At 28.0% G+C, this 20,338-nt stretch overlaps 1 protein-coding gene across 1 annotated transcript; it reads left to right on the top strand.

Moving 5' to 3' along the window:
• Positions 1-391: 391 nt before the first annotated feature.
• Positions 392-10,440, top strand: LOC136078875 (mucin-21-like). Its single transcript, XM_065794691.1, has 3 exons — positions 392-642; positions 8,371-8,723; positions 8,771-10,440. Exons 1-3 carry the CDS (start codon positions 392-394, stop codon positions 10,438-10,440), a joined length of 2,274 nt encoding a protein of 757 aa, XP_065650763.1.
• The last annotated feature ends 9,898 nt before the right edge of the window (positions 10,441-20,338 follow it).

Raw genomic sequence — 20,338 nt, forward strand, 5'->3', positions numbered from 1 at the left:
CCCATTATAACTATTACGAGTAACTATTCCACCATTATCAACTGGTTAGAGGATTTTGAAAATCATTCTGATAATTCAGCCAAAAATAAGTCAGAAGCTGCGGTTTATCTGGAATTTTTTTGTAAGTTTGACATATTTTTCAAATTGGAAATTTTGCGCATGATCTTCACGATAATCGAGGATGCTAATACAGCACTCCAAGGTAAATATTGTTTTATTTCAAAGTTTTAATATATTTTTTAAATATATTCTTTTAAGCAAATTATAATGTTAAACGTTTATTGAAAATCATTTTAGGCATGCAGCTTAATTTTTTGAAAGCAAGAAATACCATCAACACGCTTAAGGAGGTGTTAAAAGAAGCCAGGGGTGATCCTCGCTTCAAAGTCTTATGGGGTGCAGCGTTGTAGCAGCAGAGTGTAGTTTACTTGACAAACCAGAGATTCCACGGAAACGTAAAGTTACATCAAAATTTATTGGAAGTGGAGTTCCATACTTTGCTACGACTCCAGAGTACCACTACCGCGAGCTTTTCTATGCATCTCTGGATTGTATTACAACGGGACTTGCGACTCGTTTCGAACCGACTCAGACCACTGAGTATTTAGCAAATGTAAAAAAATTTCTTATTGGTCAGTGCTTGTAATTTGGATTTGTTGAGGCTTTTTACAAAGATGAATTTGAAGGTTATAGAAGGCTACAACTCCATTGCGATATATTTGTGGATCATGCAAAATTCAAGAATATTCAACTAATTTATTTTGAATCAGTTTTGAATGAGCTTGTAGACCATGATGGTATCCTTTCTCAAATAATTCCACTGATTCCCGAGTTTGTGAAACTGGTAAAGATTTTACTATGTATGCCCGTCACCTCATGTACGAGTGAGCGCTCTTTTTCTTGTCTTCGTAGGTTAAAGACTTATTTGTGTTCTACAATGTCTCAGCAGCGATTGAATCATCTTGCTGTTTTAAATTGCCATCGCGATATTGCCTACACTCTTGATCTTGATCATGTGATCGATGAGTTTATAATGCGTGCCTCCACACGCATGAACACATTTTACTTGAGAAAATTAATTACATTTTTATGCACTTTATATATATATATATATATATATATATATATATATATATATATATATATATATATATATATATATATATATGTATATATATATATATATATATATATATATATATATATATATATATATATATATATATATATATATATATATATATATATATATATATATAGATATATATCGTTTATATTGATCTATAATATTTCTAATATTGTATTTATAATATTTAAGAAAATTTAAAATTGGGTAATCTTGTGTTTTATTTTTACGCAGTTATGATGGTAAAAAAAAATGTTAAAAAAAAACTAAAACAAAAAAATGTCAAATTAGGTAGTAAAAAAATGCGAATTTCTTGACAACCAGAAGTGCTACAAAATTGATTAAACCCATTTTAAAACAAGATTAACATTTTGAATGCAATAAAATTAAAATTAACATTTTAGCTTAATTATATTACGAGATTATAAAATGGACTAAATTACGAGATTATAAAATGAACTGCCTACTTTCAAAATATTTTAAAATTAAAAAAAAAAATTTAATCCTAAAATTAGACACGTCACGATTCTAATTTTGACGGGAATTGACTCAGATTCTGGCTAAAAATGAATGCGTTTTACCGATTACTTTAATATTACATTTTTTTTTTAAATTTATTTATTTAGCGATACAAATATTTAAAATTCCGTGTTTTATAATATATATATAAAAATGGCAAGGACGAGAAAAGAAGACAGGTCTGTCTTATTACCAAGTCCCCTTTTTTTTTTAGACATTTATATAAATACGTTGTAACCAAAATTAAAAATGAGAAGAAAAGCCATAATGTTTCCAATAAGTTTATATAAAATGTAAAATAATTTAATAGAGTCTTTCGAAGTAATTATTAATAAAAGTTAGGAAGTAATTTAATCACAATAACATGAAGGTTAACTTATGGTCATGCAATGCTATATACATTCAAATTTCAAAGTTATTCGTTAAAAGAAAATCTTAAAAATTCATTCAAGAAAACAAAAACCAACAGCAACAACAACAACAACAAAAACATGAAAAAATGAAACATAAAAGTTAATTTACAATCAAAAGATGCATATACATACATACATATACACATACACACGTATGTACACATGTATATATACATGTGCATGTACACATATACATATATACGTACATGTGTGCATAAATGCTGTAAATCTATATAATTACTCTTTCATAATATGATTAAATATAATGTATATATTAAAAGACCTTTAAGTATAATGTATATATTAAAAGACACTTTAGACCTTTCCAGACAAACAAAGTAGGCACTAATAGATAATTTTCAAATATTTTTATAGATAGATTTAAAAATAATTCTCTGTTTGTTCGTTATTTAAAAGTAATAGTTTTATCTTTTGTTTAAACTGTTCAAAAGTTGTAAGTGTTTTATGTCATTACTAATTATCTTTCTCCATACATTAGGTTCTCTAATAGTTATTGAGAACTTGGTTGACTCATATATAGTTTTGAGTTGAACAAAGTCGTTACTTGAATATTTAATTATATATTTGTGTTGAATTTTATTAAATAATGGTTTGAAGATATTTGGTATTTTATTGTTATTAATTTTATAAATAAAAATTAGCAGATGATATATATTTATTTGGTGGAAATTTAATATTTCTAGATTGTTGAACAATGGTCTAGAATGTGATAGGCGGTGTGCATTTGATAAAAATCTTATTTCTTGTTTTTGTTTGCTAAATATTTTTTTTGTCTTCGTTTTATTGGTGCTGCACCAATCGATGTTTGCATAATTAAGATAAATATGAATAATTGAGTAATAAATGTATTTTAGACATGATTGATCTAAGTATGGTTTTGCTTTATAGAGTAATCCGATTTTTTTAGAAATTTTATTTTCAATCATGTTTATGTGGTCCTTCCAATTTATGTTTTCATCTAAAATTACACCTAGAAATTTCATTGAACATTCTATTTTTACGATTCTCCAATAATAAGTTTTGAAAGTGAAGAGGGATTTTATCTTTTTTATGGAGGCGATGAAAAATAGTATTCTTAGTTTTAGTTAAATTAATTGAAAGTTTGTTCATATTTAACCATTGGTTAGTTTTATAAGTTCAATATTGACCGTTTTAAATAACGTTGTTATATTACTGTGAGAATAAATGAAACTTTTGTCATCAGCATATAAGATAGAACCTAGAATATTAGACGCTTTGCTTAAATCATTAATATAGATTAAAAATAAAGGTGGTCCTATAACAGATCCTTGAGGAACGCCGCAAGTAACTAGTATATTGTTAGTTTTTTCATTGCCAATGAAATATATTATTTTCTATTAGATAAGTAGCTTTTGAACCAAGCTATGTTTATGTTTTTCATTCCGTAGTTTTCTAATTTTTTATTTAAAATACTATGATCATCAATGTCAAACGCCTAACTAAGATCTATGAAAACACTTAAAGTGAACTTGTTTTTTGTCAAAATCTTGAAAAATAATCTGAATGAGATGAAAATTTGCATGATCAGTAGAGTGCTCTGTTTTGAAGCCGAATTATTTGTTGTAAAGAATATTATTTTTTTCTAAAAATGAGTATAATTTTTTATACATAATGCGTTCTAGTATTTTCGAGAAGCAAGGAAGAATGAAAATAGGCCTATAGTTAAAAATATTAGTAACATCTCCAGTTTTAATTTTTTCGGAAAGATTCCTTGTTTAAACGAAAGATTAAATATATGCAAAAGAACTTTTTTAATATAGAAAATACATTTAAAAACATACATTAAATTTTTTACATTTTTATTTGTGTCGTAATCAAGCAAATTATAATTAAAATCCCCCACAAAAAAGACACGTTTGCCACATAAAATTTTGTATTCAATTAAATTTTTAAAGTGCCTCTCAAAAACTTTGTTATTGCCAGATGGCGGTCTGTACACAACATGTACAATGATGTTTTTAGTGATTTTATTTATAACTTCGATCGTTAATGATTCGCAATCATTACTTGTTACACTAAATTCGGTTAGCGGTTTAGAATTTAAAGAATTGTGGATATATCTCGACACCAGGTCTCTGTGAGACGAATAATTTTCAAACTAATTTCAACACTGTATAAAAAATCTCTGAATTTATCAAAACTCCTAATATTTAGGTGTTAAATAGAGAACTTATTAATATCTATATCAGCAGAAAGATTAGAAATATCGGAATTATAATAAGAAGGGTATATGTTGCTAATTATTTCATGTGTGTTAAAAAAAAAAACATCTGGATCTAAATTATGCTCTAAAAGTATATTTTTATTTGTCTGGAAATTCTTAACGCTTTATTTACGAAAATTCATACCTTCCATAACAACAAGAAAGGTTCCATAACAACAAGAAAGATTATACTAACAAAGTATTTAAAGTATAAAATAATTAAAGTTTTGGTAATTTTCTGAATTCTTTTACTATTAATTTATCGTAAATTACAACCGAAAACATACTATTTTTCCTATGAATCTTCATTTGTTCGAGTAGTTTTTTTCCTGGTCGGTAAAGTTTCCAATAAATAATCCTCATTGATATATATCCCCGACCCTTTTAGTTTGCTCGCACTTTTTAAAACTTTTACTTTATCTTTGTATTTTAACAGTTTAGTTTATTTAACATAAGAACTTAACATCATGGATCATTTGGAACTGGACGTTAAACATAAAAAACAATTATTATAAAGTTATGTTTACAAAATCACCAATCATAATTTTAAAAAAATAACGTCAATTAATTAGCGCATTATTAGCAGTGCACGAAATTTCTTAAGCCTTAATTTCAAACATTGAAAAATTTATCCGGTCCGGGTACTCAGACCCAAAAATTTTAGCCGGGTGCTCAATCACCTGCGACAAACTAGTACTGGTTGCATATTTTGAAACTCTATACAGGCTCAGAATAGGGAGAAATATAAGCAATCTGATTCGCTGATTTTAAAAGAGTCATAAAAAGTTTCATTCTTATGACTATGAATTAATTAATTATTAACTAAGTTAATCAATACAAGTCAATATCAACACCGGAAATTCATTTCATTTTCAGAGCATTTAAAAGGTATCAAAATCTATTCTACAAGAAAGTTTTCACACGTAAAAATCTTAAAATTCTAAATAAAGTTTATCTTGGTGATGGAGATTTTATCTGTTTTTAATTTAAAAAAATGGAAAAAAATAAATGTGTTAAATAAAATTCGAAAAGATCTATAAATGTGTTGCTTGCAAAATATAATGTTCTTAACCTTGAAGCATACTCAAATATAAAGTTTATATGCAGCTTTACGAGACAAGTGAGATTTATATGTTTGAAATTGATACTAAACTGATTAACTTAAATAAGTTAAAGTGGATAATGGCGTCGAAAAAGTTGAGAAGTTACTTGTTTTTTTAACGTTAAGGTTTTACAATAAATTGTATAGGCATAAACTGCCTGTCAACCTAATTATATAATACTTGACTTTTACAGAGTTTGTATAACTAATAGAAAATGTGGATTAGTCATAGAGAAGCCGTTCATTTTTTAGATGGTTAGTCAATGTCATTGTGTAATTCTTATGCAGATTGAGTATTTTCAATAGAACGAAAGATTTTGGTATTGTCAATGAAAAGAGCAACCTTTGATTTCATTACTTCAGGGATATCGTTGATATGTATAGCAAAAAAAAAACCCTAAAGAGACGGAGCCTTGGGGAACTCCACTTTTAACGGGTACCCAGTTTGAGTACTTGCCATTAACAACAACTCTTTCTCTACGGTTTTTCAAAAAGTTTTTAATCCAATATAGTATTGATCAATTTATACCATAAGCTATAGGTTTAGAAATAAGAAACTTTTGTGGAGCTTTGTCAAACGCTTTTTCAAAATCGAGATAATTATTTTTGATGGGAATATTATTATCAAGTGATGATGTCCAATAATTAACACCAGTTAAAAGGTTAGTTAAGCAGGAATGATCTGGACGAAATCCATATTGGTGTGGGCTTAATAAGTTATTGTTAATCAGGTGTGTCATAATATGATTTTTTATAATTTTTTCAAAAATTTTTATTGAGGTACAAGTTATACTGATAGGTCTATAATTAAGTGCTTTTGATCTGTCTCTTTTTTTGAATATGGGTGTAATTGTTGCGTCTTTCCATAATTAGGGTATTGATCCACTCTCCAGGACTTTGTTAAAAATAGTAGATAGAAGTCTAGACATTTGAAAGCAAATTTTCTTAAATTTTATTGGGTGTAATGTATCAGGGCCTGGTAATTTAGATGAGTTTAGACTTTTGAGGTATGTTTTGATAATTTCTGGACTTATATCAATATTTTTTGTTAGTGGATTTACATTTTTGTATGTTAGGTCAAATGGTGGTATTGCTGTTATTTTTTTGTTTGAAAAAGTATTAGCAAAAAAACTAGGGGAGAGTAGGGTATTGGCGAACACCTAAGCGGGAATGCGATTTAAAGACACCAGTTATATAAAATTGATCATATTTATTGCTTATCAATTAGTTTAACTATTCAGTCACAAACCTTAAAAAGCAATTTTTAAAAATTTTATTATAAAATAAAAATTTTATATTAAGATTTTTATATTTTTAAAGTTAGGTTTTGGTATATTATTGTTAATACAAGTTTTAAGTTTATCGAAAAAGGTACTCCGTAGTTAGTCATAGTTAGATGTTGGACAGAGTTTAATATTTGCAAGGTCTTCATTAATTTTGTCATAATTCCCTTTTATGTATAATTGTTTTGTATGGCATGGCAATATATTTACTCTAAAAATTTTATGGGTTGCACAAACAAACAAAGTTATAGGTTGCACCAATAAAAACATAATTGCCTAATTAAAGTTGTTGTTTTTTTTCGTTAAATGTTTTGGTGAGTTATTATTTTACAATACTTTGATTAACAAAAATTTATTTAGTTAAAGACAAAAAGGTAGCAGAAAGATTAATTAGAATTTGACATTCTATTATAAAAATTGTAATTTATTGGGAGGCTAAAAGTAAACAACTATCTTGCGAATTATATAAGTTTGTTGTAAATGCTGTTAAAAAGCAACTTTCCCCTTCTAAGATTCTAGTTGTTTAGCTTCCTTGTGAGCATATTTGAATTGTTTCCGAAGCTCTATCAGATAGATGCTACAACGTTACCTCACATGAGTGGTGATCTTGTGCAGTTGGTTAAGGGTATTCTTAGGATGTTCATTAAATTTTTGTACTACTGAGACTTGCTCAAAAATTACCAAAATTGTCAAAAGCTCAGAAAGAACGATACAGTTATTTTGAAGGATATTGAAAAATTTAAAGTTCAATATTTTGATTTTAGTTGCTACATAGTTATTTAAAAGATGTCTGATTTCGTGCTTGTTAACATGAGTACTTGTTTTTTGTTGTGATTAGGTCACATTAAAAAAAATAATTGGAGTCAAATGTCTCAAGATTACATCAGAAGTGAAAGCTGCCTTTAATATTTGTACATCTAAAATACCAACACATGCTTGAGGAAGAGAAGTCAAACAATAAAAAACATGCTCAGAAAGCCATTATTTTATCTGAAACTGAAAATCTAAAATATCAAATTGGTCTCTTTATAAAAACTTGATTGATGCTAATAAAGGAGTTTATCTTGAGTGTGGAACAATCCGAAAAGAAAAACAATATATTATGGATCAGCAAAGCGAATGCTTTAGAAAGGAAAAACGATGAGAAGATGAAAGGCGTTGCTAGGTTGCAGGTAACATTGCTATTGAGGAAAAGAGAAAGGAAAATACATTAACAATTGTTGCTTTTTGACAACTTGTTGATATAAAATCTTATTTATAATGATATTTATGCAAGTAAGGCTAGTTTGCAGTTGAAAAGCTTCAACTGCTTTTTGCTTAATAAAAGATTTAGCTTAGATGTTCTCTGTGTTTAATGGATCACATATGATGTAGTAGACCTTTTTAGCTGTTTTCTTTAGAAGGATCATTTTCAAAGTAATTTAAAAACTTGTCAAGATTTATTATATCTATTATGATTTTTGTAATGCAATCTTTAACAAGTTTAAAACCAGAAAATTGCTTTTCATGATAATTTTTATAAACTGCTTGTAGGCCCTGTTACAGCTTGTTTAAACAACATCTGTTTAAACTTCTGCATTTTCAGTTAATGATGTATTTAATTAAAAGAACTAGATCATGCGCATTTTAATAGGTTAGTTTCTAAGCTTTGTTTTGTTATACTGTGCTATTTTTTAACGCAGTATAACAAGATTAGCAAAGGTACAGATTCAAATAAACAAAGTTATAGCTACAAATAGTGATAACAAAGTTATAGCTACAAATAGTGATAACAAAGTTATAGCTACAAATAGTGATAACAAAGTTATAGCTACAAATAGTGATAACAAAGTTATAGCTACAAATAGTGATAACAAAGTTATAGCTACAAATAGTGATAACAAAGTTATAGCTACAAATAGTGATAACAAAGTTATAGCTACAAATAGTGATAACAAAGTTATAGCTACAAATAGTGATAACAAAGTTATAGCTACAAATAGTGATAACAAAGTTATAGCTACAAATAGTGATAACAAAGTTATAGCTACAAATAGTGATAACAAAGTTATAGCTACAAATAGTGATAACAAATGTATATAGCTATAAATAGTGATAACAAAGTTATAGCTACAAATAGTGATAACAAAGTTATAGCTACAAATAGTGATAACAAAGTTATAGCTACAAATAGTGATAACAAAGTTATAGCTACAAATAGTGATAACAAAGTTATAGCTACAAATAGTGATAACAAAGTTATAGCTACAAATAGTGATAACAAAGTTATAGCTACAAATTGTGATAACAAAGTTATAGCTACAAATAGTGATAACAAAGTTATAGCTACAAATAGTGATAACAAAGTTATAGCTACAAATTGTGATAACAAAGTTATAGCTACAAATAGTGATAACAAAGTTATAGCTACAAATAGTGATAACAAAGTTATAGCTACAAATAGTGATAACAAAGTTATAGCTACAAATTGTGATAACAAAGTTATAGCTACAAATAGTGATAACAAAGTTATAGCTACAAATAGTGATAACAAAGTTATAGCTACAAATAGTGATAACAAAGTTATAGCTACAAATAGTAATAACAAAGTTATAGCTACAAATAGTGATAACAAAGTTATAGCTACAAATAGTGATAACAAAGTTATAGCTACAAATAGTGATAACAAAGTTATAGCTACAAATAGTGATAACAAAGTTATAGCTACAAATAGTGATAACAAAGTTATAGCTACAATTTGTGATAACAAAGTTATAGCTACAAATTGTGATAACAAAGTTATAGCTACAAATAGTGATAAAAAAGTTATAGCTACAAATAGTGATAACAAAGTTATAGCTACAAATAGTGATAACAAAGTTATAGCTACAAATAGTGATAACAAAGTTATAGCTACAAATAGTGACAACAAAGTTATAGCTACAAATAGTGATAACAAAGTTATAGCTACAAATAGTGATAACAAAGTTATAGCTACAAATTGTGATAACAAAGTTATAGCTACAAATAGTGATAACAAAGTTATAGCTACAAATAGTGATAACAAAGTTATAGCTACAAATTGTGATAACAAAGTTATAGCTACAAATTGTGATAACAAAGTTATAGCTACAAATAGTGATAACAAAGTTATAGCTACAAATTGTGATAACAAAGTTATAGCTACAAATTGTGATAACAAAGTTATAGCTACAAATAGTGATAACAAAGTTATAGCTACAAATAGTGATAACAAAGTTATAGCTACAAAGAGTGATAACAAAGTTATAGCTACAAATAGTGATAACAAAGTTATAGCTACAAATAGTGATAACAAAGTTATAGCTACAAATAGTGATAACAAAGTTATAACTACAAATAGTGATAACAAAGTTATAGCTACAAATAGTGATAACAAAGTTATAGCTACAAATAGTGATAACAAAGTTATAGCTACAAATAGTGATAACAAAGTTATAGCTACAAATAGTGATAACAAAGTTATAGCTACAAATAGTGATAACAAAGTTATAGCTACAAATAGTGATAACAAAGTTATAGCTACAAATAGTGATAAAAAAGTTATAGCTACAAATAGTGATAACAAAGTTATAGCTACAAATAGTGATAACAAAGTTATAGCTACAAATAGTGATAACAAAGTTATAGCTACAAATAGTGATAACAAAGTTATAGCTACAAATAGTGATAACAAAGTTATAGCTACAAATAGTGATAACAAAGTTATAGCTACAAATAGTGATAACAAATGACAAACCCAAAGTAGTCTCTTATAGAGACTACTTTGGGTTTGTCATTTGTTATCACTATAGACTAACTATTGCATAAGATGTTGAAAGAAATTGTTTACAACTTTATATTTAATAGATATTTCAGTTAGTTTTAGAAAGATGATTTAAAAGTATTTTATGAGCATAATTTTTAGTTTTAAGAAGATTATCTGAAACTTTTGTTTTTTTAAAACCTATGTTTTTCTTTGTGTTCATCCATAGTCAATCTAAATAATAAGATCATTACTAACATGTATAATAAAATCTATACTAATATCCAACTTAAAAAATAATACAAATAATAATTATATCATGATAACTTTACTAAAAATTATAACTAATGATAAAAACTATGGTAAAAATAATTATAGTAAGGATTATAACTATGACAGAAATTATTAAAATAAACATAACAACTGCAAAAATGAGGACAATAACCATAAAACTATTACTACAATTGAATCACTATCACTATCATTATAAATGATATTAATAAGGTTTATAAAACAAAGATATATTAGTGATAATAGTAATATTAGCAGAGTTAAAAAAGGCAGTAACACCCAATGACTAAAAAATGAGACAAAATTTAGATCAATTTATGAATGCTATTCATAATCATGCAATTGAAATAAATGAGTATATTTATAGGGAACTTAACACTCTATTAAAATTATATTATAGTTTTAAAATAATATTTAAAATGGCTCTGTAAAAAACAAGTTTGCAAGAAGACCTAAGAAAACGTATTTGCCAATTTAGAAATTCGCATCTGGAAAAGTCAAAAATCTTCACAGTAAAACACTTTCTAGATGAAGGAGCATCGAAAGCGACCATATATCGTGCTCTAGAACGTGTAGACAATAATTTAGGCTATCAACGAAAAAAAGGAAGCGGTCCAAAGGCGAAAAAAATGGACAAAAACCACATAAACCAATTGAAAAAGGCATTTGATCATCATCACGATGTTTCACAACGTCAAGTAGCTCGAAGATTCGATTGTGACCGATTGTATATATCTAAAATTCTTAAAAACAAGACAAATATTAGATATTAAAAGAAGAAAAAGATTCCACATCGAAGCGAAAGCCAGCTAGCTCGAATCAAACCTTTGTGTTGGCATATATATCGCAATTTTAGAAATTTTGATTTTGTCTTGGATGACAAATTATATTTCACATATGCGAATACAACATATGCTGGCAACGATGGCTTCTATTCTAGTGACGTGTCATCAACAACTAGCGACGTCAAGTTCAAAAGAAAGAAGAAGTACGAGGAAAAGGTGCTAGTCTCTTTGATTACATTGCCTAAATGGACTTTAAAACCAATGTTTTTTGAAAGTGGCCAGGCAATCAACAACAAGCATACATCGGATGTCTCCGCAAGCGGTTAATACCCTTCATTGATGAACATTATAAAAATGAAGAGTACTTGTTCTGCCCAGATTTAGCTAGCTCGCACTATGCAAATGAAGTGGTTTCTTTTCTCGATGCCAATAACATCAAATACCTGCCAAAGGTAAAAAGTCCACCCGATGTACCAGAGGCTCAACCAATTGAGGGCTTTTGGGGTCAGTTGAAACGCTTAGTCTACGAGGATAATTGGCAAGCAACAAGCATTCCTCATCTCAAACGGCGTATCGTGAATTGTCTTAACAAAATAGATCCGGAAGTGGCAAAACGTTATGCCTCTATGACTTCAGTTCGTCTAGATCGAATTGCTTTTAATGATGTTATTGAAAACCAATAAATATATTTTTTTAAATACCATATAATTGTTTACATATTTATTTTAAATTAAATTTGATAGCTATGTAACTATGGCTATAATAACAATTTTAAAGTTGTCTCATTTTTTAGTCATCAGGTGTTATAAAATAAAAGTAATAATAGTTTCATAAATACAGTAATATAAAAAAAGCAATAATATTAAAAGATAAAACTAATATTCATTAAATATTTACTCAAATAAAAATATCTTAATTTGGTTTTGATTGAAAAGAAGAATGTTGGTAATAAAAGGGTAGAGGAAGTGGGGGCATAGCCGCATATGGAGGCCCAACCGTTTTTTAACATTCCCTTTGAACAATGTTTTCTAATATGGCAAAAAACATACCACGCGTTAGTAGAATTTAACAAATATTTCACTCATATATTACCAACACTGTCTGAAAAAATCCCTAAGACCAAGTCTTGTTTTATTGATTATCTAGAACCCCTGGATAATTGCATTTGTTCAGATGAGTTAATATTCCGAATTAATGCTTGATGAGTTTGAAAGAGCTTTAAATCTGTTTAAAAAAATAAAGCAATCTCGGCAGATCAAATTAATGGAAACGTGGTTATAGATTGCTTTGAACAACTTAAAGTTGTTCTTTTTAAAATATGGAGTATTCCCAGAACAATAAAAAATTGCAAAAATTATTCCTATTTTTAAAGAAGGGAAGAAGCCCTATTTCTGTTCTCTCCACATTTTCGAAAATTCTAGAAAAAGTTCTGAATATATACGAGTTAAATGTACTTAATATTTTATGTTTTGTATATATATGGATAAATAACTTATCCTTAGCTGTCTTTAAAGATCTTTCCTCTTTTAAACCAATCAGTAAATATATCTTGAGAAATAATAACTTTTTAAATGAACCTTTTTGTCAAACAAACTTTAATCAATTTTGTATTACCTATCGAGCACCACACCTTTGGAATAAAATTGTCTTGTCGAATTTTAATTTTGAAGTACATATTATATTGGTTATTTAAAGTACATATACTTTTTGCCTTTTTTTAAAAAAACTGAAAAATCTCATTCTTTCATTAGATAATATATTGAGTAACTATTAATAGTAATAGTTAAAAATATATTTTGGTCAACATTTTTTATTGTTTACATACATGTTTACGTTTATAGAAGTTTATTCCTTCTTATTTTATTGTTCTTATACTTTTTACTTTTTAGTTTATGTGTTGATTTACTCTTGTATAAAATTCTGATGAGAAGGTCCTCTTGATCATTCTTCAGACACAGATTATTTATCTTGCAATTTTGTAAAAGTTTATTTTTTTCATCTTATATTTGTTAAATGCTTATTTAAGGTTCTGGCGACAAGATTTTTGCGATCTTCTTTCAAATACCTTGTTTATATATATTATATTTTCTATCAGTGTAATTTTATATTATTATTTTTGTTTTTGGTTATTTAAAGCTGTATAACGATTACCAAACGTAAACCAAAAAAAAAACAGTTTCCTTCATTTCGCTTATTTCAAAAAGAGTGTCTGTTGCGTTTTCGGAGAGGTTGTGCATAATAATGTTTATTTTGATAAAAATATTATATTTACATCATATTTTTCCAGACCTTTCTTTTGAGGATTAAGCAATATTTGATTTTAGTGTTAAAGATATGTGTTATCAGCGTTATTTCATCAAGTGAAAACCATTTTTGATATCAAAATAACCTAATAAACAAGAAACTGTATTCTTTCTAAAAACTTTCGGATTTCGTATTTTTTTAATTCAAATTCTATAAATGAGTTTTTGATTAAAACACAGAGAACGCTCTATATAAGCAACTCATTTGAAGCAATTTCAATAAAAAAACACTTAGGGTGGAATGCAAGAAGCGAACTTGAGTCAAGTTCGACTTGAACTTTACATTATAACCAATAGTGGCAGAGTATTTTTTGAGGGGAAAACCCATACTCTGCCGATATTGATTTCAATGAAAGTTCAAGTCGAACTTGACTCAAGTTCGCTTCTTGCATTCCACCCTTTACGTCTGGAAAATATTTTTATTTATTTCTTTTACAAACTTAACTGTGTAGAAAAAATAAGTTCAGTTTTCTTTTGCAAAAGAAAACATTTTTTTTATCATTATTATCTTATAAGCCTAGTTATCAATTATATATATATTTTTTAATTAAACAACCAAATTTTAATAAATCTGTCGTTTAGTACAGCACTATTTGCCAAAACAAACAAAAACAATTAGATTATTTGTTCATGATAGCTTTTTCTCTTATTTTCAGTAACAAAAGAACCTCATTGCAGAGTAAGTCATTTTCTTTAATGCCATCCGATGTTTTCATTTTCTTCAAGGTTAAATGAATGATTTGCCTCGCTTGTTCCACTTGCCCGATTTCACTTCATAATTTTAGTATATGCTAAATTACAATCATTAAATATTGAATTATACCATCTAGTCAATGGAATATCATCTTCTTCTAAAAAGTGATCAGAGCGAATGTTGTATTGAATTTCATCACTTGACGAAAAAAGATGTTTAAATGAATTTTATATAACTAACACAGGAATTTCATTGCATGTTTGCACCACTAAGTAAACAACATTTTTCAAATTTATATTTTTCAGTGCTGAAACTATTCTATCTTCTGCACCTAAGGCTGCAAGACATGCAAGTAGATGTTTGCGATACTGTTGTTTTAGTGATTTTATCTCATTTTGATCTAATGGTTGCAATAATATTGCTTTATTAGGGGAAAAGAACATAACTTTGAAATTCGGGTTACCAGTAAAATTATTCTCAGACCCAAGGCAAGTTGCATTATTTAGTAAGAGAAGGGCTTTTACAGGAAGGTTTTTAGATTTAAATTGTCGAGTTAGTTAAAGGTATGAATATATCATTATACCAGTCGCTAAAAAGTGTATAAGTTTGCCAAGCATTTTCGGATAATTTTTAACAAACTGGCAAATCCATACTTTTGAAGCAACAAAAAGATTTCGATTTCCTTATCATAAAATTTAATATATATATTTATGTATACATTTTTGCGTTTTCCAGAATATTATATATCCTTTTAAATAAATATTATTAATTATCTTTACATTATATTTTTTTCATATTGATTGTAATATAGAATATTATATTAATATTAGAGTTTAAAATAATTTGGCTGTATATATATTTAGAGAGTGAGAGAGAGAGAGAGTGAGAGAGAGAGAGAGAGAGGGAGGGAGGGAGGGAGGGAGGGAGGGAGGGAGGGAGGGAGGGAGGGAGAGAAAGCCTCACAAAATTTAAAAACCTCTTTTCAAAGTTTAAGGACTTTTTTTTCAGTCAGTGATTACTAGAAAAGTAAATTAATATATTGGGGCCTCTAGTACATAAGTTGCCGTGCGCCTCTGATTTCAGCCCCTGTATATATGCAAAATAGTTTATCAGAACTTTTTTTATTAAAATCATACTCTTTAATAGAATTTTATAAACAAAAATATTTACAAAATAAATAAATAAAACTCAAACAATAGAAGCTCTTTTTAAACATAAAGCTTTTTCTAATCTATCAAGTTCTTGCAATTTTAAAAGTTTATCTTTTGATAACTTTCTTAAATCATTTGAAGTAACTATAAAACTCAAATTCTTTTTTTCCTCTGCTTTTAATTTTAACTATTATTACACTTTCCAATGATACTTCACATGCCATTTTGACAGATTTTAACAAATTGTTTAGTGATTGAAATATCAGCAGCATTTTGTCCCTTTGATGACATGTGATCAACTACTATTTGTAAGGCAATTAGTGAATCTTCACTTAAATTTTCAACTAAATAATCCTTACGAACAACGTTTATTATAAATTGAAAATACTCCTCATTTGCTTTGTCACCAACTTTTAATTTTATATATTCAGAAGCCACTGGTTTTTGTAATAATTTAGAAAACTTTAATTTGTGCACTATTTATACACTTTAGTTCTCCGCTATCTGCTAACTTAGTTGGATCCAGAAATCGTGCTTCATTTGATGTTGATAATCTTTTGTATTTTTGAACTTCCATATTGATGGACAGACCAATACCAATTGTATCTTCTCTTTTGTATAACATTGGATCTTATAGATTTACCTTCATTATTTTCTTAATTGTATCAATAAAAATACACAGAGAATGTTAACTAATATGCTTTTTAAAACATCAAATAAAAATGGAACCGTTGGTTTATCACTTTAAAAACCTTTTAGAAATGAATTTAACTTTTCAGCTATTAATTCAACAAATTTTAATTTAGCAATAAACAAAGGATCTTTTATTGTATCTTTAAAAATATTAAACCATTTTCCATGAGGTTGCTTTGATTTTGGTAAACTTTTTAAGTGTTCAATAAACTTTAAATATCCAGGAAAAGTACTTGCTGCTAATTCACATCAGTTTTGATTATCACACCAATGATGGCCACAATAAGGTAAACCTTCACCTCAGATACATTTTCATAGATTTCTCAGCGTGACATTCATTGAGAAACTTTCACATTGCTTTCAATTTTTTACCAAGCTTTAATTCAGATTTATTGATTGATGTTTTTAGGCTTCTATAAATTGTGTGGAGACTACACATGCCAATATCTATTAAGGTTGGATACTCATTAAGTTCATGATTTTCTTTTACAAGCCCTAAAAGCTTTAAGTTGACATTAGGGTCATCTGAAGATATCTGAATCATTTTTTGTATGTTAAGTCGAGATACACCTGGGTTAAAAGATTTTAATAATTGCTCTGAGTTTACACCTCCTAAAAATTGTGAGTTAAGATATCTTGTAAAAACCTGATTTGATTCATGGTTCCAGAATCGTACAATAATGTCCATTTACAGTAGCAGCATAAAGTCTTTGCCACACTCAGGAAAAACAAGAAAAAAGTCATTTATTTTTGTTATGCAAAAGTTAAAGCACTACCAAGCAGCACCAAACATGACTCAAATGATATAAATGCATAGCACTTGTAAAAAAGCAACACAAATATAAAATAATATTAATATTTTGTGTGTCCACCACGCGCATCAATGACTGCCTGTATGCGCCTAGGCATTGACTGTACCAGCTTTTGGACTGTGGCAATTGGGATTGCATGCCAAGCAGAACTGTTGCCACAATTCATCCAAATTGCTGGGCTTGCTTTTCTGCACCATTCTGAACAGTTCCTCCCACAAATTTTCAATGGATTTCAAGTCGGGACTTTGTGGTGGCTATTCAATTAGATTGATGCGTGCGGTTCGAAAGTATTCAGTAACTTTTTTTGTTTTGTGGCAGGGAGCATTGTCTTGTTGGAAAACAAACGTCTAATTCATGCCAAAAAGCTTGATGGCAGATGGTTTAACTTGTGTTTCGAGTATTTCTATGTACTTGTCTTGGTTAACAGTGCCTGTACAACAATACAGCCGGCCAACACCAATTCCCGGCATGCAACCCCAAATCAAAAGGGTTTTACTGTTTCACTGTTGGTGCAACACATTGAGAACTAAATCTCTCACCAACTTTCCTTCTAACATACGCTCGTTTTGCTCCACAGAGTACAATAATACAGCAACTCTCATTACTCCAATAATAGTCCAATAATATCTCCAATAATATCTCCAATAATATCTCCAATAATATCTCCAATAATATCTCCAATAATATCTCCAATAATATAGTCCAATAATATCTCCAATAATATCTCCAATAGTCCAATAGTCAATAATATCTCCAATAATATCTAATATATAATATCTCCAATAATCTCTAATATATAATAATATCTAAATAAATCTAATATATAATAATAATAAATAAATCTAATATATAATAATATCTCCAATAATATCTAATATATAATAATATAATAATAGTCAATAATATCTCCAATAGTCCAATAGTCAATAATATCTCCAATAGTCAATAATATCTCCAATAATATCTCCATAGTCCAATAATATCTCCAATAATATCTCCAATAATACTCCAATAATATCTCATTACTCCAATAATCTCATTACTCCAATAATAGGCAACTCTAATAATACAGCAACTCTCATTACTCCACAAAACTTTATTCCATTGTTCAACAGTCCAGTTCTTGTGTTGCCTTGCAAATGCTCGTTGCTTCGCAATATTGTCAGACCGCAGTAATGGCTTTTTGGCAGCAATTCTGCCATTCAATCCAGCTTGCTGAAGGCGTTTCCTTACGGTTCTTGCTGCCAGATTGATGCTGTGCGTTTTTCCCATGTAACTGGCTACATCAGATGCCGTGTCGAAGCTATTAGCTAGACTTGCCCGAACCAAAAGCCGATCTTCCCGAATGGTCGTTTTGCGTGGTCGGCCAGAGCGCTTTTTGTCTTTTACTGTCCCAGTCTCTCTCTCTCTCTTTTGATGGTGTAGGTGACAGTCCTCAAGCTAACCTTTAATGCTTTAGCAATGTCCCTGTAGGAAACTCCTTGTTTTGCCATTACCACTATTTGCAGGCGTCGTTCAAGAGATAATGGGATGGCCATATCGATAACAATCCTATACAAAAAAGCACATTTTTTTCGAATAACTCATAAAATTATGTAGAAAATAATTGTTCACGTTAAGTTTAGTTGACAAGAATAAAAAATAAGTTAGAGATTGTGGTTGTTCAACCTAGCTGAAATTTTATTGCAATATTGCTATCAGAAAACATTGATATAAATTGTGAGTTTTGTCCCTCACATAATCTTTGAAATTTTGATAAAACCACATGTAATACCCATCTAATTTTAGTATTACTTGTTCATTTATAAAATGAACAAGTAATACTGAAATGTTTTAGAAGTAGATGGCTTTTCAATAACCTGAACTGTACTAGTTTTTAAGATGATGAAATAATCGATTCTGAAAAATAATTGCATAATGAACTTGATGTGGAGGTAATAACTTATTATGTTTTTTTACTTTTAAAATGACTTTTTAAAACATTTTCATCCATATTTCTAACATTAATGTCTTTTTTACAAAAAGAAAATGATGTAACTGTCATACTTTTTTTGATAATCCAATTTTTATATTTTGGTGCTTGCAACCATGTATTTAAAAATGTGAATATTAAGGCACTCTGCTATTTATACTTTTACTAAAATTAAGTTTTCATATTTAGATAATAAACAAAAAGTAATTCAAAACTTTAAAAAAATTAAATATTTTTATTTGATTTGCAAGACTTAAAACTACACAATTTCAGATATAACAAAACAAAAATGAAATAAAACAAAAATTCAAAGTAACTTAAGCAATATTTTAAAAATAAAGAAAACCTTTCCATTAAATAACAAATCATGGATAATTCTCTCTTATTTAAAATTAAACTCAAACCATTTATATAATTTTTTTTTCGCATAAAAAGTTTAATATTACTTCAATATTATTAGTACTTTTTTAACTTGATTCAGAAAAAAAAAGTTCTCGGACATTTCAGGACAATTTTTGAAAAAAATTTTATTTTCCAGGACATTTCAGGATATTCCAGGACACTTGTAAAAATCCAGGGCATTCCAGGACTGTGGCCACCATGTAGAAAGTATGTTATCAGATTGTATACAGAAATATAAAAAAAAAAAAAAAAAAAAGAACTATTGAACGTTATACAAAATAAGCATAATTGCATACACAGTTTTAACAATATTATATCATAATACTAATAGCAATTTAAAAGATTTACAAACGCAGAATGTTTGGATATAATCTTGAAAACTTTGAAAATACTAAACATTGAGTTTACAGAATATAATATTTATCAAATTTTAAAAAAATGTTCTCAAAGCAGTTAACAAGTCAATAAGTACTTTAAAATGCATATTTATAAATTATAAAGTCTAAATATTTTATTTTTACTTTAAAGCAATCAATACAACCTTTCATTAAAGATTTTTTTAAAAATAGGCCGGAACAAGGACGCAACCAGATATGGGTAAGTGTGATAGAATATCGTATTAGGATGAGTCAATTTTTTTTTTTTTTTTTACATTTTAAAAAACGGCGATATTACTTTTTATGAAGAATGTTATGGGGATTCCGTATCCGCAAAAAAAATTAAAAAATATCGTTTTGCTGGATGGGTCAGCACGTATTTGAAAGAAAAAATGACTCAAATACAA

The sequence above is a fragment of the Hydra vulgaris genome, chromosome 03 (assembly GCF_038396675.1).
Source record: "Hydra vulgaris chromosome 03, alternate assembly HydraT2T_AEP".
NCBI classification, from domain to species: Eukaryota; Metazoa; Cnidaria; class Hydrozoa; order Anthoathecata; family Hydridae; genus Hydra; species Hydra vulgaris.

Coding starts and splice junctions, on each gene's coding strand:
- LOC136078875 (XM_065794691.1), top strand. CDS start 392: ATGGGGTGCAGCGTTGTAGCAGCAGAGTGTAGTTTACTTGACAAACCA. Junction 643..8,370: donor TTTCTTATTGGTCAGTGCTT/GTAATTTGGATT, acceptor TTTTTAACGCAG/TATAACAAGATTAGCAAAGG. Junction 8,724..8,770: donor CAAAGTTATAGCTACAAATA/GTGATAACAAAG, acceptor AAATGTATATAG/CTATAAATAGTGATAACAAA.